Raw genomic sequence first — 23058 nt, forward strand, 5'->3', positions numbered from 1 at the left:
CCCAGATATTCATCATGGGAGTATAACAGGCACATAGAATGAGAACAAGAGAGAAAGGGGTGAACATGATGGAAAAAACTGCCCCATGAGAACTATTCAGCATTGGGACAGGCTGCCTGCTGGAGTGTCTGCACAGCCTCCATCTGTGGTGGTTTTCTAAAAATCACTGTATCATTCAGGAAAAAAAAATTCTGGACCTAAATCAGAGCCCCTTGATCTGATCTGATGCCTGTCACAGCTCTGAGCAGGATATCAGGTTACTGACCTTCGGAGGTCCCTTCTAGCCTGAGTTTTCTGATTCCATGCCTCCATAATTTCCACCAGAAATAATAGCATCATTACCACCTTCTGCTATTTTTTGTTCTTTTCAGCACCTTCACAGTCTTGTTGGTTGATCACACCTACTAATTATAACAGGCTAGTCATTTTTTGTTAGTCTTGTTTTCATAATATTTCATAATATTTCATAATAGCATCAGAGATTAAAAATTGTGATCTTTTACTTCATTTTGTTTTCTGAAGCAAAGTAAGAGTTCCTTGCACCAGGAAGGTCTGTTTAAATCGAAGGACACTAGCTGCATTAGGATAGCTGTCCTGGAAAGCACTTTGAGTACAGAATAACATCATAATCTTATAAAGGAAGCTTGATTATGTCTTTAAGATATACCTTGCGTGAAGAGCACAGTTGATGCTCAACTTTTATCACAGTTGATACATGCTATCTAAAACAATTTCAAATTTATTTCTTACCATTTACATTGGGTAATCCATGCAGTCATGTAAATCACTGAGACATCTGTGGGCTGTGAGATGTCATAGCTATTGCCTATCTGTCACTTCAGGGACAGAATTGGTCTAACTGCTACTTCCTACTAAACGTTTTTCTTGGGTTTCTTTACTGAATAGAAAGCTCTGGCAGCCTCATTGTTGTTTTGTTCTTTTTGTTTCGGTTTTTTTTTTTTTTTTTTTAGATCAAAGTATTGTTTAACCTAAACAGAAGAGCAGAATTATTTTAAAGGTGTATAAAATAGCTTTAAGTGGGAAGAAGGAGGGTTATATGTGCACTTGTAAAACCTACAGGGTTGCGTTTTTAGGCAGATTTCCATCTTCCAGTCACTGCTCATCTTTCTAGTCAAGAATTTATTCTTTTGTGGTTGTTCTCATGTGAATGTGTGCTTTTAAGCTAGAGATTTTCTGAGTTCCCAAGCGTAGACTTTTTCCTGCTTCAGTTCTCTCAGTTCACATTTGAAAATGAGTTGGCAAAATGAATGGTTCTTGCATATTTTTCTGATTACTGATGGAGGGATGTTCCTGCATCTCTGCTCCTCGTCTTGCTGATTCTTTCCAGAAGAATGCAGTTAAATGGAAGGAGCAGCCAGGCATTACGGAAATGACCGTGCTTCTTTGAGAAGCTCTCTAGCTAGAATTCTCCTGATGAGTCACCAAAATACATTGCGTGCCCAGGCTTCACCTGATTCAGTGGAGAACTAGATTGTTTTTACTAAGCCATTTTTGATCTTCCAGAAAGCAAAACTGGTTGATAGTGGAGATGTGTATGAGGAGATTGCAAATATCCCCAGAGCTTGCAGTTGAGCATTGTCATTTCTGTGCTGATCATCTGACCACAAGTTGCAGTACATTCATATGAAACAGTATGTATCCCAACATTTAATCCAACAGAGTATTTATCTCAGTAGTGGGATCAGACTTGGTGCATCATAACTATGCTTCTACTTCACTGTCCTTGGTTAATTCGGTTTCTTAGAGTTACAAAGCTGCAACAATTTCTGTAAAGCAAAAGCACTGATACATGAAAAAAAAAATAAATTCAGTGTAGCATCTCCATGGAATGTGGTTATTGCTTAAGAATGAAATGGAGCCTTGGTGCAAAGATTCTGAACAAATCTTCCTATTACTTCCAGATATTCTCAATACTTCGTCAGGTAGACTAACATATAAGTCTGGATTATATTTGAATGTAAAAAGTTTGGATTCTGCTGAACTTCTAACCCTAGCAAACTGTTGTGCAGGGAAAGGACTTCTGTGCTAGAGGTCAAGCTCCAGGTGTCTGTACTAATCTGTTGAATTTCTTGAAAATATCTTCCATTCCTACTTTGCTTCCATGATCTCTGACAAAATATGTGATTAATATGCTGTGAACTATTTAGCTGTACGTACTAAAAAATGCAATTACGGAGGCTTTTGTTATTGCCATATTAATTGTTCTTTTCAAATTTTGAAGTAATTTGTATTTCAGAAGTCAGTGTTTTCTCTAGATGAACTACAACAAAAAAGAACACCATTTAAAAAACTTGCATCAAAACCTCCATTTTGCTGTGTTGTCATGAATTTAAAAACCCTATTTTCTTAAGGCAATAGGAGCCAGAGTTTATCTGCACTGTGTGGGTCTGTGCAAGGTTTGCAGTAGCTTGCAATGTTTTTTAGAAGTATTGTTTTAATTTTTTCTGATGCACTGATTTTGCTACTTCCGATTCACTCAATGTAAGATATTAATTAACAAATTCCTGTAGCAAACAGTGCTTTTTAATTTCTATTTTAAGTAAATAAGAAGTTGAAGAAAAATGTATTGCATTAAAGCCCAAGATGCTGAAATCAGGGTATAGAATTGGGATATATTCATTCTCGTTTGTGTGTACAGAGCAACAGAGCGTGTATTGCTTTTGTGTATGTGTAATGTTTATGTTGTTTGAATTAATCTCACATTCTCAGTTTAACTGGAAATATTTTGTATCAGTATTTGTTTCTGAATAGTGTGAGGCCTTGTGCTCAGGTTATTTAACTGGCATTCAAATTGTCTCGCTAAATTGCAGTTAAAATAATTTTAAGAATTGATTTTATGGTTCATATTATTTAACAACATTTTAGGTCAAATTGCCATGCTCTATCATTCCCAATTTAATTTTGTTTTTGTTTTTGAATACCACAAACATACGCATGCATACTGGGGACACCAAAAATTTGAATTTGGTGCTCATTGCCTTTCTTAATTGATGCTATTATTCACTGAAGGCATCTCTTTTGGTGGATCTCAAACTACTTTTTCATCTTTTGTTCATTTAAATTAGCTTTCTGCTTTCTTGTGAGTTGAGCTTTTTGTGGGTAGGCAAACTACCAGGCAAACTACAAATTACTAGTTGTGTGATTTAAGATTTCCTTTTAAACACTGAATGCATTTGCTACTATTGTGGAGTGGGTGCAGGTAACTGCCATAGATGAAGTGACAAAATCTTGAAATACTTGAAGTTCCTGAGATGAGTTTCACCTTCTGGGGAATAGTAAGGACAGTAATTCTTTGCTTCCTTTAAAATTGGGCTGAGAAAGTGTATATAGTCTGAAGGATCTTAGAGAACTCTCTTTTGCCTTTTCAGAAACAGTAAGCAATTTTTAGCTGTCTCTGTGACACGTTTGGTTTATTTCTGCTGGATTAAATAGTGATTGTTTTTCATTGTTGTTCAGATAAACCATTAAATGGATGTGGGAAAAGTAGGTAAAAGCCTATTACCTTTCTGGCTTGCATTTCTCAAAAACCTTGTCTTAAATGAAGCAGAGCCCTGATTCCACTGTGATAAAAATCATTAGGCATTAGTGAGCTCATAAATTATTGTTCCTTTTTAGATGTGCTCTTAACTAGTAGGAAGCAGATGGTGTTGCTTTACTCTCAAGAAAATTAGCATTGCTCTCATTATACCTATTTCTGCATCGAGGAAAATGTCTTTCCTTTAACACAGGCAGACTTCAGAAGAACATAAGTAACTGACAGTACACGTTATATTGTAACTATGAATTCAGGCATACTAGGTGTGCATTAAAAAGACAATGGAATAGATTAGTTTAAGGGTATAATACATATCAAAATTGTTCTATACAGATATCAGAATACTAAATAAAAGGAAAAGGATTCATAAAGCCTCATAATCCCTCTTGGCATGAGTGTGTGAATAGGTATTCAGTTTTCTTCCTTTAAGTATGCTGATATGATTAAATTTAACTTGACACAAGTGATGTACTATACCATGTGATTGTAATATTTAAAAGAAAAGGCACTTTTCTGATTGAATACCTACTAGCTATCAATTTCTGTGTAGCAATATCTAATCTGAATTTCTTTTGCAGCTAGAAGCTCCTGAATGCTAACACATTGCTGTATTCTCCATCTTGCTAGTTGCACACTCAGCAGAAGCTGAACTGTTTCAATTTTTTTTGGATATTTTATTTAATCTAGTATTCTTGCTTTCTAATATAGAAGGTAGTTCTTCCCGTGTGAATTAAAAGCAATTTAAGGTTGTAACTCCTCTCTCCCTAACCAGTCTATACAGATGCTTATTTTTTGCTGATTTTAGGATCTGAATGCTGTTAAGTGTGTGCTGCTGCCCTACATATGAGCACACAAATGCTCTTGAATGCTGTTGCTGTAAATTAGCTGTGTGCTTTTGGTAAATATGCCACACTGCTCAGCATTGTTTCAGTTTTGGAGATACCTTTCCTTCTGCTGCTTCATCAACCCTTTCTTACACACAGATGCACAGAAACAAACTTCAGACTGAGAAGGATAATTAATGTCCAGTCCCACCATCTGCATAATTTTGAAGTATTATTTGAAGCAATAGTTAAGCATATCAGAGTTAAACACATGGTGTATGGCAAAAGCCTGCTTTGTAGCAAGACTTACTATCATGTGTACATATTCAGCCTCATGAAGAAGAGCTAGTCTAAAAATGGTATTTCTAAAGGTGTTCAGGGAGAAACAAGATCTCCAGTTTTGTGGGTGGCTACAGGCCTCATCCTCCTGATGGAGAAATTAAAATACCCAGGCAAACTGGCTGAAGCTTTTTAGAGACTTAACTAAGGATAACCTACTAATTGCTGTACTCAGGGGAATCCTTTCTAACACTGTAAGAACTGTTAAACAATTCTGTTAACTGCAGACTTCATTTTTGGCCAGTTGTGATATTCAGTAGTGTTTGTAAACTATGTAGGCGAATTATATTGGCATTGCCATCTCAGCATTGAGAAGAACTTCACCTTTTTTTCAATACTGTGGTTTAATTTGCTAGCAGTAGACACTGTTGAGGTAAATGGTTGTTAATGCTGTAATTGAAGAACGCAAATGATATCTGTGATAAATGTAGCAAAGTGCAGTTGAGGCGGGAAGCCAATCTCTCTATTCCGTGTTCCTAATAATATTTTGGTAGTCATTTTAATCTTAGAAGTAAATAACAGTGGAGATGATGTTCTGTTATTTCATTTCAGTGCCAAAAAACAAATGCTGCCTTTACTGATACTAAACAAGATAACGTTGCTCTGTTAGTTGGTCCTTGCAGCTCTGTTTTCCATCATCAATATCAAAGAGATGAAAATGGTAATTAAACAAAAATGGGAAATTAGCATTGTCTGATAGCAATGGTAGCATAGCTTCCGTATTCTTTGTATTTTTAGTGTTGGGCTTTTGGTTTTGGTTGGTTTTTTTTGTTTGTTTTTGTTTTTTTTTTGTTTTTTTAATTTAAAGAAGGGAAACAGCAGAATGGTGAATTTCTTATCTGGAAAACCTTATCTGACTCTGTAGAAATAAATCTTTCATTGTAATCAAACTTCTATGGAAAGGAAAATGGTAAATTTTTTCTCTCAAAACTGGTAGGTGTGCTTTGTGGATAAAAGGAATTAATCAGTATTGTGCCAAATCTCTTCAAAACGCTGAGTTCACATGTATAAAAGCAAAAATTTCAGATACTTTGCAGAAAATATGCAATTTCAGGAAATGTTTGGGATGGATAAAATAGTTTTCCTGAAGTCCACATTGCTAGCTTTGCTGTTTGTCTTCCTCTGAATTCCTGAACTCAAACTTGTAATCATTTTTACAGAGCTTGAGAAGTAAATCAAACTCCTAAATTTATCTAGTTAAACAAAGTAAACTGAAACAGAACAGATTCCACTAGTTTGATGGGGACATAGTTATTGTTGCTTACTCTGGCTAGTTCAAGGGGACAGGCTGACAGACAGCTCTGTATACTTTGATGTTTGCTAACAAATACCTAGCAGGTATGATCATCTTCAGTCAATTCTGCTGTTTTAGACAATTTATTATGGCATTACATTCTTACTTCCTTTAGTAACTGACTAAGCTTGTTTTATTTCAGTAGTCAAGTAACGATCCTGTCATTTGTGATATTGAAAGTTGGACCTGTTTTACCTGTAATGGATGAAGTGTGGTTACTGTGGTAGTGTCTCAAAAAATGATTCAGCATGAGGGGCTGAAAGAAAAATGTGTCTGCTCTTTTCTGAGGCTAAATTACAGCTCATCAGTGAAAGATTGTGTCCCTGGTTAAAAGAGGTCATTTGGAGTATTCAGTTCAAAGAGGTGGCATGTCACTTTACACTCAAATAACTGCTGCTGCCGTTCAGTCTTCATGTGTAGCATTACAGGATCCCTTTAGCTTTGTTTTTCCAGAAATTTTAATTCTGAGAGCAAGCTGTATACCGATGCAGTAACTTCACTGGTGCTTTTGTGAAGAACCAGGTCTACTAGGCTGAACAGTGAAACCAGTGAGCTTATCTGCAGTTCTGCTTTTCTCTGTGTAATACTCGTGAAACACATCATTTACACTGCCTACTATATATATATATATATATATACATATATATATATATATATTTTTTTTACTTAAAGTTATTTATTTCTGTGTGAAAAATAACTTATTAGGTACACAAGTGTTGTAGAAATGTTAAGTCACTGCTGGAAGCAGTGATTGAGCACCTGGTGGGAAGGCAGGGCCAACCCAGGGGAGCTCAGGTGCATGTCATGTACCTGAGTGACAAGAAGGGCTGGAGCCAGGATCCACCCCTTCCCAGACCTCATTTAAGTGTTGGCAGTGGAGGAAAGGGTGTCTCCTTGAAGATCCCTACCTACCTGAGGTCTTTTGAAGGTAAGCAGCTTCTTTCCTTTGTTTCTATGCCCATGACTGTTGCATTTGAGCAAGTCCTCATTTGCTGAAGCCTGGGACCTTGCTACTCTGCTGTCATTGCTGTACATTCCATTGCATTACAATATGAAATTGTAATACAGTTCAGTCCACAACAAATGTCCTTCAAAGATTTTTAATTGCTGTTCATTTTGCCTGTCCAGACTCTTATATTTTGCAGTCTTCATTCTTTGGCGAATCTGGTGATGTTTGAGAATTATTTTTATTTAAATTCTGGAAGTATTTATGCTTTTGTGGAAGTTACAATCTAGGAATAGTCTCAGCGGAGCCTAAAAGAAAGGCTTACAAGTCATTATGCGGAGCTGTGTCCCAGCTATTAGGAGTCTTGCTACATAAGCATGATATGGCACCTGGGATAGTATTTCTGGCATCTCGGAAGAGCCGGTGCATCCTAGTGAATAATCATGCTAACACATCTCTGCTGCTTTCACTGCTTCAGCTATGAATTGTGTTCTTGACTGTAGTTACAGAAGAATGCCCAGCAGTGCCTTGTTTTGGATTGCTGCAATCTACATGGCAGCAGCACATTTCTTTCCTACTCCAGATGGCAGGAGTTCAGACCGGTTCCACTGTGGTAGTTCTGAGCTGTGTGCTGGGTGGATCATGGGATCAGATTGCTGTTGTTGCATTTTCCTGTGAAGACCTGTAGTTCACCACTTGGTGTATGTTGCTTTTGTAGCTTAAGATTATTAAGAAACAATTTCTCAGAACAGAATATTTCATGCCAATACAGCACCATATATTTCTGCTGCTTTGTCCTGTTTCTCCACCTCCCATTGATTGTTTCTTCAGTGCAGTAACCTCTCACTTCTCTATGTCACAACTGCTTACAAACTGATTTAGGAACTGCTGCAGCTTTGAAGATCTCGTATCTAGAGTTAGTGTTAATTGTAAGAATAGGTTTGTGCAACCACCACTTTAGACGCTGAAAAACAAGAAAGTAGATGCACTAGCTTTATCAATATTCTGATTTAGGAGGTGGCGAAGATTTCAATGTGTTTAATGTGTTTAAAAAAAAAAAAAAAGGCATTTCAGTATACAAATTGCAGATAAGATTAGAAAGCTTACATGCCAGTGGAAGCTACTGTTTGGGAGATAAAGCAGAAGGCAAAAAACAAAAACAAAACCTATTTTCTGTGGAGAAGCAATTCTAAAGGTCATCTTCTACATGTATTGAAAATTGTAACATGGCAAATAATTAAGATATGTCATAGTTCTTTGTGAATTTGTTCTTGTTTTGCATGCACCATGATTGCTACTTGTGTATTAAACAAATGTAAATATATTTTCCTGAGAGAGCTTTCAAAACCCATTTGAAGGAATTGAGATGTAGTTTCTCAAGGAGAGAAAACAGACTGGAACCTGTATCTCATCTTTTCCTTGTCTGTAAATCCTTCATGAGGAAAGCCATCAGGTAAGAGAGAAATATGAAGTTATTAAATACTTTAAGGTACTCTTGAAGCCATGTGAGATCACAGAAGCCTATAGGCTGAAAGCAAATTTCAGAGTCCATCAAATCCCAACTTCCTTGTTCAGTTGGCGCTAACGACACCATTGTAATCATGTTGCTCAAGGACTTGTCCAGTTTAAATTTGAATGTCTCTAAGATTCCATCACCTCTGTGAACAGCATGTTCCTGGCTTAGTTTTCCTCATTATTAACTTTTTATTCTTTGTAGCCAAGTAGAATTTCTGTTTCTGCAACTTTTGACCGTTGCTTTTTATTCATTCACCCTGCACTTGTAAGGAAAGTCTGATTCTGTCTTTGTTATGCTCTGTTAGATTGGAGAAGATGCAGTTGAAGATTTGCCAGCCCTTTCTTCTACAGGCTAAGCATGACCAACCCCTCTCATGGTCTGCAGTCCTCTGACCATCTTTGCAGCCCAGCACTGCACTGTCCAGTTTAAAAATGGATCTCCCATCTTGGCAGACTCCAGACTGGTCAGAGAGTTCCAGATGCTGCTTCAGAAGTGCTGTGCAGGGAGGAATAATTTTTTTCCTCAGTCCAGTGACTATCCTTTTGTTAATGCTTCCCACTATGCAGCTAAACTTTATTGCCTTAATGGTGGATGCTGATCCATGCTTAATTTAACATTTACCAGTTCTCAAGCAGATCTTTTTCTGCAGAGCAGTGCAGGGACTACTCTGTCCCTAGGTCAGTTTCATTTCATCCCACTATTCTGACTTGGCAAGATCTCTATAACTGCCAGAACTGCCCTCAGGTAGATCCATTAGCTGTGACATGTGAACTTACGTTCTTGCACTTCATACAGTCTTCTGTGAACATGTTATGCTGTTGTGGAACTGGGACTTCGTGCTGGAGGGATGGCATTCATAGCTTGTTGCCAGTTAGACTTATAAACATTGATTGCTTCTCCCTTTAAAGGCCAGCTGTCTGGCTAGATTTTAAGCACCTTGTATGTTGGCAATCCAATGCTTCCGATGTTTCTGGGTTTTTTTTTGTTTTGTTTTGTTTTATTTTAATTTGGGAACAAGGATGCTGCATTGTTTTCCTTCAGTGTGCTCTAGTAAGGATGCAAGATGGGACCTAGATGTACTTTCTTATTTTGACCTGTGGGAAGAGCTCCTTTTATGACTTAGTTTGAAACCTTGCAGGAATCAGTTCTCATTATGGAAATGAATTTTGATAATACATGCTACGTGCTTCTGATTGCCTTACTGTGTGGCTTTTCAGGCAATTCTGATGACCAGTGTTTTCAAAACATGATGTAAAAAACTTCTCATTATTTTAAAAAGGGGAAAACACTGGTTGATGGAATAGAAGGCTAAATTGTAGTTGAAAAAATCCTGTATAAAATACCTAACACAGTTGGAGGAAGTGGGAGATAGGATGGAAAAGTAAGTAAAAGAAAGATTTGGGTGGTCATGTGAAAGCAAATAAAAATTAATATGATAGAATTGTGTTTATTTGAACCATTGAAAATTGCAAGAGAAGGAGTTGTCTAGGAGTACAGGGAGAGGTAGTGTAATAAATTGCAGCATCATAAAGGTGGTCAGAAGTTTGAGCAGTGACACTTGGAAAGAATGATGGTGTTGCAGGGGATGCTTTCTTCGCGTGTATCTCTATTATCCACAGTACTACATGGTCTTTACTGTAGGCAGGAGTTCAGACTTAGTTTTTGGTAGGTTGTTGACCTTCTTTGAAATGTAAGTAAATATATTTAACCCTCCTACACTGTGGATGTTGTGTTGTTTCATTAGTTTGCTCCGTACTTCAAGCATCAACACAAAGTGAGCCTTTCATTTTCAGATGTATACGTAGCAGTAACAAGAGCACAGACTTGGGTACGGTGCGTTGTATGCGAAGAGAACCAAAATCAGAAGCTTCTTAGTGAAGAAGTTCTTTTTTTAAGGTAATGAGGGAAGTCTTTTTTGCTTCCTTACTACTGCCTTTTTGTCCTGTGCTCTCTGAAGAAAGTGTATTTTGCATTTTCTTTCTTTTGAGGATAGAATTGTTTTGGAATGATATTGTTTCTTAAATGAAATCCGAGTTTGGATCTGTGTTGAACCTTCCAAAAAGAGGTGGCTGCACTCCGTATGACTGCAGAAGTAAATGATCTGAGTCAAGTGGCCTGGTCACATAATTAAGCTACAACAGAGAAAGCTTGCAAAATTAGTCAGTTGTCATTATTGGTCCACTGTGGTTGGATGTCTGATTCCTTCTGAAAAAACTTAAGTGGCTGCTCTTATTATCGTTTACTGGGAAGTGCCAGCAAGGAATCTGGAAGAGTTACACCGCTGCTTTAAGGAAATCTAATATGTATCAGATGGAACCTAAGTTTAAAGATGAGCTGATAGCTGTTTATCTGCTGCCCTGTGTACTCTTCTAACATTTGTACTGTAATAGTAACATAAATTCTAACATTTGTAAGAATGATTTCCATGTTAAGTGTCTGCTCTGCCTGCAGTTTCTCTTCAGTAGGCAGTCTGGGGTAGAGTGGCAATAAAAGTGTATTCTTTGGGGCTTTTCTGTATCTGCCTGTCTTTAAGTGTATTACTATTTGATTTAATTAGAAGTTTAATTGTTCTCAAACCAACTCTAGAGCAACTAAGAAAATTCCTTTAACAGTGAAGTATTAACTTGCTTAAAGTGCCTCGCAGAACCAAGCCTTGGAAGCATTTCTGATGCCATAAAATGAAACAAAAAGGGAAACTATTTCATTTGCATGGGAGGATAAAGTACATTTAATCTAAAACAGACTGCTTTCAGTATTGATGGTTTGCTTATGGAGTTCAGCAAATTTGAAGTAGAAATCTTATTGATATTAACTCTACCCCATGTAGGAAGAATTAATCACATAGAAATATGTGCATGTTCAAAGTATCAGAAACACAAAGCACTGGAAGTTGCTTTTTTTTTTTTTTTTTTTTTAAAAAAAAAAAAACTTTAAGTACAGCCATCTTAATTTTAAAACAAAAATGTTCTGCAACTGACATAGTAGCATTTCTGATGTTTTTGAAGCAGCTATTAATGTAGTCAAGCTGTGTTTTTTCTTCTTGTGTGTGTAATCATCTGCTCAGTGGTGCACTCTGTAACTAGTAGCAGGAGACAGAGGAGTGGCCTGCTGTGATTGATGGGGCGAGGCCCAGCAAGCTGAAAGAGCCCCATCTGGATTAGGTTTTGGGAGCAGTCAGATGTTGAGAGGGAGGTCAGTAAACCCTGGATTAGCTCCCCCTCCTCGAACACCCCTATCATCCACACTCTTACACACATTACATTGCTCACACGCCCTCATCCGTAATTGATGCTTGCTTTGGGCAGATGCTGTATGGCCTGGGACTAGAGCAGCTGGCTAAGTTTATGGAGGAAAAAGGGAGCGGGATGGTACAGCAGGTATTTTCACTTTTATTTTCACTTGAAACTCTTGTTTTTTAGTCAGATCAAGGCATTTCCTTTAACCAGCTGCGCCACTGCATGTAAGGCTTCTAATACATGTTTAGTGGCTTCATTTGCTCTGAGAGAAGGCAAACTGCAGCGGTGATTGTGTCTCTGCTGTGCTTGATATATCTGACAGAGCCTTTCGTATAAGCAGCAGGTTTACAGAGTAATGTTGCATTTTTCTTCTTTGTTTCCATGCCCTAAGGATATGATGCAGTTTGGCTCATTTAACTACAGTATGAGAGGCTTCCTCTAAATGTAAAATATCTCTTGCCAAAGAAACAGGATGCTCCAAACAGAAAATAGAGTAAAACAAGCAATAAACTGTTAGTTAGACTTTAAAATGCAAGCAAGCAGAATGGTTTTCATTGAATAAATACATTTTTTGTGCTGCAAATGTGTTTTTAAAAAGGAACACTGCATAATATTTTCTGTACTCTGCCTTTTGTATACAAACACAACAAGCTTGCTTTATTATGTTTTGACACTTTTCATGGGTTTGTTAATTATGAAATCCTTTCAGAGCTGAAGATGCTAAAATGACAGGTTAAGATCTGAGGTACTAGGAATATTTCAAATTCTAAGCTTTTCTTCAAGTGGAATAATATATATTCAATAGGAATGATTTCACTTACCTATATCGTTGGAATGCTTTCTTGTTTTGTTCTTTACAGTTCAGCATTTAACCAGAAAGCAATGAAGCTGGTTTTATACACTGCCACGTAAAGCATATTTTTCAGTTGAAATGTGGTTTTCATTAAACCTCGGGCCAGAACATTTAACTGAGCCTGACTGTCTGCCATCCTTTGTTCTTCTTTCTGTTGCCAGCAACTACTTTATTAAAAACCATGCGCAAAGCGAGCATTAAAGGGTCATTTAAACTTAAAGGTACTTGGAATTGAGTCCAAAACGACAACTTCTGTTTAGCCTCTAATGTCTAGGTTGTATTAAGCAACATCTGTGTACTGTCATCCACAGTTTAGAGGCTGCCCTAATACCTGAGGCATACAAGGCTAAGTAAGGATCAATATTTCCTGTTGCTTTCAAGGCAATTTCATATTCTCAGTTTAGTGAATAAGATCGACTATTTCCTTTATTCATTTTAGTTCACTTATTTTAAAGGACACAGTGACATTCCATTTTAGGTGACTATTTAAAGAATTTTGATTAATTAGGATCCATACAAATGTAACAGTTTTGTGTCACCTGGAATTTCTGTCAACCAAATGTTACAAATGTTAGTTTGCACGGTATTGTTCTTAATGTAAATTCATAATCTAAACAGCAAGCACTGGTGTGATGCCTACATAAATAGTAAAGAATGTTTATACTCGTGTGCTTTCATACTACTTTGTAATATTGTGCCTACTGAATTCATTATGATTCAAAAATTCACAGATTTTGAAGGCTGCAGAAGTTCTGCAGCTTTTAAGAGACTAAGAACTCAAATTCATTGTCATATTTTTTAACCTTATGTAGAATAAGCACGATTTTCTTCTTTTTTTTCCTCCAAATATATTTAATGAACATACTGTTTGGAATGATAACTTTGCATGCTAGCGTTCTACTCTAAGCATTTTCGTTTTCTTCTAATGGAAAGACTGCAAATTCCTGAATCTATAGAAGGGATGTGTGTGTGTGTGTGTGTATATATATGTATGTATGTATGTATATGTAGAAACCCCCCAAAAAACAGCAAACAACAAAAAAAATCTGAACCAACCAAGACATGCCTGACTCTTCAATTCCCATTTATTGAAGAATAGTCCCCACTATTAAGCAATTCAGATCTCAGTGTAGTGCATCCAGTGAATGAGGTAGAAGAGCCTCCATGGTGTGTGTCAGAATTTCCCATGCAGTTTGCCATTCTATGGTAAATCTAAATTGTGAATTGTTTGGAGTTGCTGGTGAGAAATCATATAAAAGCTCAACCCTCTTAATTAAATATTAGCTGTAATTAGCACTAAATGTGAATGCTTTGAATATTAATCAGGGTCTCATAGAGCTCTTGTCAATGTTAATGAGAAACAGTGGGTGGTCTCGCAACATCTGGTTTAGGACTCAGAGTAGTACAAAAACATGTAGATCAAATGCACCTGGACATATCTGTTGGTCCCTTTGTTATCATGATTGCTCTTTTTTAACAGCTGCTGACTCTAATGCCATGTTTAGTATCTAAGATAAACAAGTAGCCTAAAGACCATCAGTGCCAGTTACTGAGCTTCAAAGCCAGCATGGTGAAAAATGCTTATACAGGCAGAAGTTTGTTCTTACCATTTGCTGACATCAACCATAAAACAGTTGATTAAGAAAAAAAAAATCTAAGCTCCCCTGCCCTCCCTAAAGTTTTACAGCTATTTATTTAACATTTAGTAAAAGTCTCTGGTGGAATCTATTCATTGCTGTTTTTAATCTGGATTTTGAGGTGAAGTAGAAGGAGATAAGAAAGGAGTCTTTCCATTGTAGTGCAAGAGAACATAAATACGCATTTGGAAGTTTTAAACCTCCCTTAAAATTTTTAACAGGCAAGCTGCAGTGTAATAATAACCTTGGAAACATTGAAATTTTATAGTAATAAAACTTACTGACTTAACCAAGTGAAGTATGTAAATAAAACTGTTTTCACTTTAAAGATTGTGAATGGAGCGAGGTATACTACTTGCACAGGCCATGCAGTAAAAAAGTACCAAAGATCAGATTAAAATGGAGGAGGTTTTGATTGCTAATATAAAGTCTTCCTTTTCTAGGACACAGTGAATGCCTTTTACAAAGCAAAATGTAGTTTTCTCTTTCAAGTGTATCTTGTACCAACCTTTGTTCCTGAAATGTGATTTTGCAAGTTTTTAAAAGTTCCTGAGTTTAGGCCCAGTTGAGGTCAGGTCACCAATGTCTGAGGTAGCTGAAATTGGCTGGAAATGACCTTAGGTGTGAAAAGAACGACTTTTCTTCATCTAGCCTATTCCGAAATTAGGAAATCGAGTAGAAGTAAGCTGAATTGTTACAGTACTTCTGCATGCTTTGGTGGGAAAAGGAAAAAAATATTTTGAAAACAAATTGCATGCTTACTATTTTTTATAATTATAAAAAAAATACTATTTTTTATAATTAATATTTAGAGGGATATAATTTAATCTTTTAAGCCAGTTAGCCCATCTACGTTTTGAAGTCCATAGTCCCTGTATTATCTGCCTGTAGTGCAATGTCATCTGTAGCATCGTTGCTTGGACATAGTTTATACCTGAAGGATTGTGTTACATATTTTCTTCCATAGTATCATTATAACTTGGGTTGAGCAGAGCATGCCAGTGATTAACCCCTTGTTCTTGGCTCTAGTGAGGCTGCCCCGCAAATACTGTGTTCAGTTTTGGGTCTATCACAACAAGAAAGCATCGTGGTGCTGAATTATGCCCAATGAAGGGTAGTCAAGCTTGTAAAAGGGCTGGAGCACAAGTTTTACTACAAGCAGCTGTAGGAAGCTGGGATTATTTAGCCTGGAGAAAAGGAGACTCAATTGAGTCCTTATTGCTCTCTACAGCTACTGTAGAGGAGTACTGTACTGAGGAGACTGTATCGTGGTGGAGTCTATTCTCCAAAGGAACTGTGATGGGACAAGAGGAAATGGCCTCAAATTGTGCCAGGAGAGGTTTAGTTTGGGTATTAGGAAAAATTCTCAGTGTTATGTAGCATTAAAACAGATTGCCCAGAGAAGTAGTTGAGTGACCATCCATAGAGGTATTTAAAAGATGTCTAGGTGTGATGCTTAGGAACACTGTTTAGCGGTAGGCTTGCCAGTGCTAGGTTAATGTTGGATTTGATGATCATTGTGGTCTTTTAAAACATAAATTATTCTATGATACCAAATATCTCACAAATAAGCATGCTTGATGACTTTTCACTTTTGTATCAAGCATAAGGATGGATCTAGTTATGTAGAGATGAGATCTTTAGTTTTATTTGTACAGGCATAGTGTAATATGGAGATGAATTACTGTGGTCTTCAAGTATATATAACCTTGTAAGTTCTTATGTCTATTAAGTCTATTTACTTTTGAGAGCCAGTAACGTTAAAAAAATAAAATCTATGTTAAATGGCGTTTTCCAGTTGATTTATTTTTTAGATTCAAATGCTTGGTATTGGGATTGAATCTGATTGTTTTTGCATTTGCGGTTTGCAGTTGTTCAGTATGTTGCACCTCTGAATACTGTGTACGGCATTACTTAACATAAATATTTTCAGGTGTGTTAACAAAATACACCTCAGTTCTGCTCAGAGTGCAGGGAGCATGTATTGAGTTCTGTAGGTGGTAAGTCAGAATGGATCCCAGGCTATGGGGTAACTTTACCAGAGCTCTGTATTGGCGGTTGCACTCAGAAACATACGAAATGAACTAAGTTTTGTCCGTCTTTCTTGTTTGAGTTGAGACTTTAGTTGAGGTAAGATTTCTCTGGCATTTTGCAGTTAAGGAACAGTCTGTAGAGAACAGCAGATATTAACTGTAATAAGATTTAATAGTGTTAGGAAAGTGGATTTAATTCAGATAAGAAATACTCTCAGGAAAACTAGTGTTGTGCCCTTTTCAGGCCAGCAATGCTTGTTTGCTTGCTAAACTATTTTATCTCATGACACATTTCTTCCTTTTTTTTTCCCCTTTGATCTTCACAGGGTAATCAGGAAGCTACAGCACCTCCTGACACAATGGCACAGCCTTATGCCTCAGCCCAGTTTGCTCCTCCTCAGAACGGTATACCTGCAGAATACACAGCCCCACATCCTCATCCAGCTCCAGACTACACAGGCCAAACCACTGTTCCAGAGCACACATTAAACATGTACCCTCCTGCTCAGACACACTCTGAACAGAGTGCAGCTGACACAAATGCACAAACTGTCTCCGGCACAGCCACAGTAAGTCAAGGTTTTGGCTATTTTTAAAGCTGTGTATTTAGAGTGACGTGTGTTTGTTTTTTTTTTTATAACGTCAGTTCTTATGTTGCACTTAATAATTCTGCATTTCACTTGTACTGGGATTGCTTGCATTTTAAAACTTGTCGGTATTAGTGAATATTAGTCTTCTGCTTTTGGAGCCTCATATGATGTTTGGGAACATTCTGGAATCTGTAGTCCCTTTTCTATAATATCAGTCAGACAGATTTGTCAACAGCATGCCCATGAGTTGTATAGATTAGGAAAGCCAAGGGGGAAAAAAAAAAAAAAAAAAAAAAAGAAACACAAGTAGTAGCTCATTTTGTGATTTTTATTGTACTCTGTATTTTTTGACAGACATGAGCAGAAACCTTTCATAGAAATACTTGTTGAATGATACTATGTTGAAATTACTTGTGTATGAATGAGTATTATGAAGAGCATATCTGCAACACTCCAGAGAGTTTGTTCATGCACTCTTCACCAAAAGTTGTAGGGGGAGTCTGTGCTCAACAAAGTGTAAACAATAGACTTGTATTTGATTTATATATGAAGTTCAGAAGTGTTATGAATTATGCAAGAGACTCCTCAGACAGCCCTGTCCTATAATTTAAAAGTCACGTATTTCATACATGGATAGCGTAGTGCTTCTGTTTTAATTCTTGATTGGAACCCAGTATGCCCAGTGCCCAAGGCTAGTAGATTTCTGAGCTACTGACCACCTGCATGACAGTTGTAGGATAGAGCACAGAACAGATAACTCATTGCAGTTTAGACATATGCTTGAAGCAGCCCTACCTATTAGCTGTCATTGTCCTTGCTACAGCCATGGTCCATACTTCATCTTGCTGTCCTTTACTCCCCTCCAACCTCAAGTCTCCTCCACCAGGGCAAGAGAAAAGGGAAAGCACATACTATTAAATGAGTTTCTGTGGAGACTTGTGTGTCCTGTCACATCACTAATTTCTTTATATGGAAATAAGCAAGAAATTAAAATACTAATATTTTATATTGTGTATCTAGAAGGCTGGGAATTACCTAGGGCACTTGCATCTTATTGTATTAACCTCTGAGGAAAGAAAAGGAAGTCCTTGTAATGGATCTTTAAGAAAGGATATGAAGATTTTTCTGTATCCCTATGGCAAGGTCATCCCAGATTTATTAATGCTGAGCAATGAGTACTGTGCCTCTAAACAGTCAATCACACATACTAAACAAAAAACAACTAACTATACAAAAAACGGTGAAAAAAATCACCAAAGAATATTCCTTGCTATTATCATGAACTGTTTGCTTATGATCACGAACCCTACCTTGGGAGATGCCTTTGTGAATTAGTTACACAGTTTTGTGGTCTTCACAGTACAATGTTTAATTATTTTACATTTGACTTGACATATTTTTATTGCTCTGATTGGCTGTTTGCTGACAATGTGAGAAAGTTGAAGAGCATCCTATTTTCCTGTATCACATAGTTTTCTGTATAGCTCCACAGTGTCCTCTTTTATATCTCCCTTTACAAAGTTAACTTTGGTTCTTTCCATCTTTTTAAGTTTTCTTCCGTGGCCTTTTTTGAAAACTGTTGCCAAATGCCAGTGTCAGTGATTTAGAGTAGAAATTCTAAGCAAGTAGATAATCCTGAAAATTATTATTAAATTATTATTAAAAGTGACATCTTTTCTGTTGTCCCTATCTAATTCTTTCAACTTATTTTGTTCTTTTAACTGCTGTTGTACACTGATTAGGCTGCTGTGATGCCCAACTCAGCCTTTTTGTGCTTTAGAACTGTTGGTCTGTTGCTGTTCTGTTCTGAAGAAAAAGTCTGTATTGGTGAAAATCAGTGATAAAATACCTATCAATGTGAGTAAGGCTGAACACATCCCTTGTCATTTACGGCTTTCAGTTTATTGTTTGCTCTCCTGTTTTTGATTTTTTCAGTTTGAAGGAGCGTTTTCCTCTTTATCAGAAATGTTGGGTGCATGTTTTTCCAACATTTTCTGTGGCAAGGACTGATGACAAGAGATCACTCGGATCATCTGTGATGCCCTTATCGTTTTCAAGTGTTTTATTCAATCCTAGCTCCAACAAATCCAATGATTCCCCTGAAAGTTCTGAGATAGTAATAGGCTTAATTCCTATTTGTTTTTGTACCCTTTGCAGTCTGGTCTTCTGATTTCCTTATTGCCTTACTAATTTGCAGCCTGCATTTTACTTGTCATATACTTCCTCTCTTCTGGCTTCACTAGGAGTGAATTTTCATTCTCTGAAGGATGATCCTTCAGTTCTACTAACTCTTTGTATTTTGAGAATTTGCTGTATTTGACTCTTTTTATAATGGATCTTTTTCTTGCCTTTCTATATATTTTCCTTCTTACAGAGAAATGCGTGTAACTTTCTTTAAATAGTTCCCGTGTTTTTCATAAAAGATTAGATTTCCTTGCTTTTAACATTAGGATATTTTTGAGAGTTATTAAAAAAAAAAAAAAAAAAAAAAAAAAGTTGTCTTTCTAAATTGCAGTGTTATACTGGAAGTTGTAGAAACTATCCTTCTCTGTAAAAGCGTACACTGAAAGTACCATTTGTTGCCCTGACCTTCTGTGCACTTCAACTCAATTGCTAAGTTCTTATCAGTTGAGAAACAGTATCAAGAAGTTACGTATCTCCTACTTGCAATTTTCAAAGCGCTGGGTAGTAAATGTGAGCAAAAGCAAGAAAGAAAATACTGTTAAGACTTCTCTGCATATCTAGTTCAACTACAATTTAATGGATATCTGTTTAGCTGTGATTAGGATTAGAGATGCTCTTCTATTTCCAGAAGTCTTTTTTGTGGGTTTTTTTTTTTTTTTTTTTTTTTTTTAATGTTACTTCACTCTATATTTTGTTAGGAAAAGTTTTGAAAATGAGTGGTGCTTAGTAGGTGACTCTGTACTTTGATATAATGAAACAGGAGAAAATGTACAGGATGAGAAGGGAAGTAAATATTAAAGGACAGGATGATTTAACTGAAACAATATAAAACAATCTGTGCATGATAAAATAGTCTGATTTTATTTGGAGTCTTCTCTGAATCAGATGATTTTCATCTTTTGGATCAATATGTTTATTTAAATTTAATCAAGGAAGTAGTCTATATGACTATATGCTTAGTCAATACTCATCTAGTCCTGGGTTCTCCTGTGAGGTTAAGTGCTAGTAGATTTTTGGAGTTGCATAGCATCAAACGTACTTTAAGTCATTAACGAAGACAATAAGTTGTTTCTTTCAAGAAGGGTGGATCAATAATAAGAGTGTAACAAACTTATGATTAAATAACATCTGAAAACTTTTCCTGGTAGTTTTGAGTGTTACGTTACAAAATTTAAAATATTTTTAATAGATTCCATCACTGTAGGAAATGTATCACCTTTTCACGTGCACATATATCTGTGTGAATGTACTGTTTATGTATTAGATCTGAGAAGAAAACTTGTTCAACTTTTGTTTCTGTTTTCCGTACAGTTTCCATTGATGTCAGTTGGAGATGGATTTGTAAATATAAAGTGCATTAAGTCTGTATGTATAAGAAAGCAGATAATAGTGAACTTTGTTTCTCTATTGCTTCCCCTTGAAAGTGTATTATAGTAGTAGTAGAAGCAAATATGGTAAAAAAAAAAAAAAAAAAAAAAAAAAAAAACTGGTTTGTGCCATTCTGATTTTTATGTTTGTGCATACGTTAAAAAAAAAATCACCTCTAAAGTTAATTATGCTTCTGATTTAGATAAACTGTGAGACCATTCTTTAGTCTCTCTTCCTTGACATGTAATGTCACCAGATTTTGCAAGCTGAGGTACATTTCTTAAGTTGTATGCGTGAACAGGCATCCTTAAGTAAAACAAAGCTGCTTTGAGATGTTTGCGGTTGGTTGGAATCAATGTGCAGCATGGCTCTGGGGCTTGCAGTGCGTCTGAACTCCTTTAGAAGACCTGAAATGAAGCTGCGTAAGTCCTGTGCAGTGGTTAAGTATCAATTTGCCAACTACCAAAATTCCTCACGTAGCACTCACTGAACTTGATGCTCTTCTCTGTAAATATAGTTGGTGTGCTGGATAAAAATGTCTATTCTTACAGTTGACCTGCTTTTACTTTGTGTTTTTGCATGTCCTTTGGGAATTGATGGTTTGAAAATGTGTCATTTTCTTTTCTTGGTGTTGTGTCTGGGTTTGTGCATCCTTAATCATGTTGCAGGAACCATCTCATAGGGATTTGGAAAGGCTTAGTGATACTCTAGGCTGTATAATCATTTGCCATGTTGAACTGGATTATTTTGGTGAAGAGATTGTTTATTTATTTTTTTTTTTTTTCCCCTACTGATTTCTATGTTGAGCTTTTTAATTTGGCCAAGAAAACTGGATGGAAAAAATATCCACACGAAAGTGCTTAAGTGTATCACCCAAGCTCACAGATGGGTAGATTGCTCCTGTAGTTCTTCATATAAATGACTGGTATGCTGTGTGTTTTTTACCCTTTTTTATTCACCTTAGTTATCCTTTTTCTATCCTATTGCTTTGTTCCTGGTCTGTCTACCTTCCTGATGTGGAAGTAGGTTAGTTCTTTCAGGAAACTGTATTTCATGATTAGCAGTAAGCTATATCCTGCTTGTCTTAGAGGTGTTCATCAGTTGTTCTCATTTTTACAGCAGTGCTAATGAAGCAGAGATACTTAGAATGAAGTTGTCTTTAGTTTGCTCATTTGTCATGTAACTGTAATTGTGTTCATTGGCCTATAGGTAGGCTTTTCTTCAGTCCGCTACACCAAGAAACTGTTTGGAGAGCAGGACACTTCTAGATGCTGCTGAGTTCAGCTGGTATTAAACTTCTCTCTGAATATTCTGCTAATGCCTAATAACTTTGCATATTACATCTTGCACATAGATCCTGGATCTGCCTCTTTGTGTAGTCTGTCTGGAAAACACATGGCGCAGAATTGCAGTACAGAGAGCCGTGTCAATCATTTCTCAGAATAGCTGCGCTTGGAGGACTGTGCTCTCTCTGTGGAGCAGCAAGGAACTTCTCACCATGAAGCGGCTGTCTTGCAAGACACATTTCCCCATGGATGTTGTGGTTTTTCTAGGTTTTTTTTTTTTTTCCCTAACTGCTGTCAAGACTTTTTATTCTGTTTCAATTCTGGTTTTGTTTTGCTTGTCTGCAGATGTTTGACACCAGCTTTGCTAGATAGCTGATAATACTTGTGTTCATTTAAATAATACCATGCTGCTTTAGGCTGTTGTATCATCGTGGTGTTCTATTTTGCTTACACAATTTGACTGCACCTGCTACTAGAATAAAATATTTCAAGGAGCTTGTTTCAACACCCCCAAGTGCTCCAGAGCCTCCAAAAGCAAGCAACTTGGACAAGCTCATTCTCTTAGAGTACAGTGAGAAGATCAAAACTGACATCCCAAATAAATAACATCATGCTGTGCTAGTTTGGTGAGGCACAATAATGTCTTGTGACCATAGGCATTATTACTTCTAAGAGGCTTCTTTCCTGAGAGTATTGCGTGCAAACTTGGTAACTGCCCTGTTTGTGTTTCTTTGCTTATGGTAAAGAATAGCACAGACATTTTGCTCGCTTGAACATCTGTGTTTGTCAACGCATGCTCTAACGTAGCTTCTTCTCAGGGATACGCTGAAATTCAAACAGATTGCTTTATATGAAACACTTTAAAAGTGCCTCTTTGTATTAGTTGTGTTGCCTGCTAAGAAGATAAATAACCCTTTTCTTGTGTTGCTGACTTAACATAGACTTTGCTTCCAGAAAGTACTTGCCATGTGTCAGTAGGTTTTGTTTTTAGTTTTCTTGCACTTTGTGTTGTCTCTTGTGCTCTTTGCTCTCCATTCCGATTCTTTTATGCTTTATTATTGGCCTTTTCTTCTCACTCAGCAGTGTTAAGTATCCAAATGTTCTGGCTGTGCTTCAGGTTCTGATGTCTTGAGAAAAACATTTGTTGCACATTTTGCTGAATAAACGAAGCATGCATTTCAAAGGGAACCTTGCTGTGGTGAAATAGCTAATTACAACTTACTTTATATTTGACCTTCTGCATCTTACATTATAGCATGGTAATTAGAAACAATCCTCACTTATGGGTTTTTTTTTTGGGTTTTTTTTTTTTTTTTTTGAGAAAATTAGCTCTCATTTTCTCTAAATACAGGAGTAGTGTCTCTGCTAGATTAGGTGAGACTAATTATGTTTTCCA

The 23058-nt window shown here is 36.7% G+C and overlaps 1 protein-coding gene across 3 annotated transcripts in view; it reads left to right on the forward strand.

Annotated features, from left to right (window-relative positions):
- RBFOX1 (RNA binding fox-1 homolog 1) overlaps positions 1-23058 on the forward strand; it is a 256432-nt gene that overhangs the window by 108429 nt on the left and 124945 nt on the right. For all 3 annotated transcript variants that reach the window (XM_042827855.1, XM_042827856.1, XM_042827858.1), the window contains one exon: positions 16561-16803. In XM_042827855.1, coding sequence (XP_042683789.1) covers positions 16561-16803 — 243 coding nt within the window. The remainder of the gene's footprint in view (positions 1-16560; positions 16804-23058) is intronic.

This window comes from Centrocercus urophasianus, unplaced genomic scaffold (genome assembly GCF_019232065.1).
Source record: "Centrocercus urophasianus isolate 14NV4802_14NV808 unplaced genomic scaffold, USGS_Curo_1.0 seq_29, whole genome shotgun sequence".
In the NCBI taxonomy this organism is placed as follows: domain Eukaryota; kingdom Metazoa; phylum Chordata; class Aves; order Galliformes; family Phasianidae; genus Centrocercus; species Centrocercus urophasianus.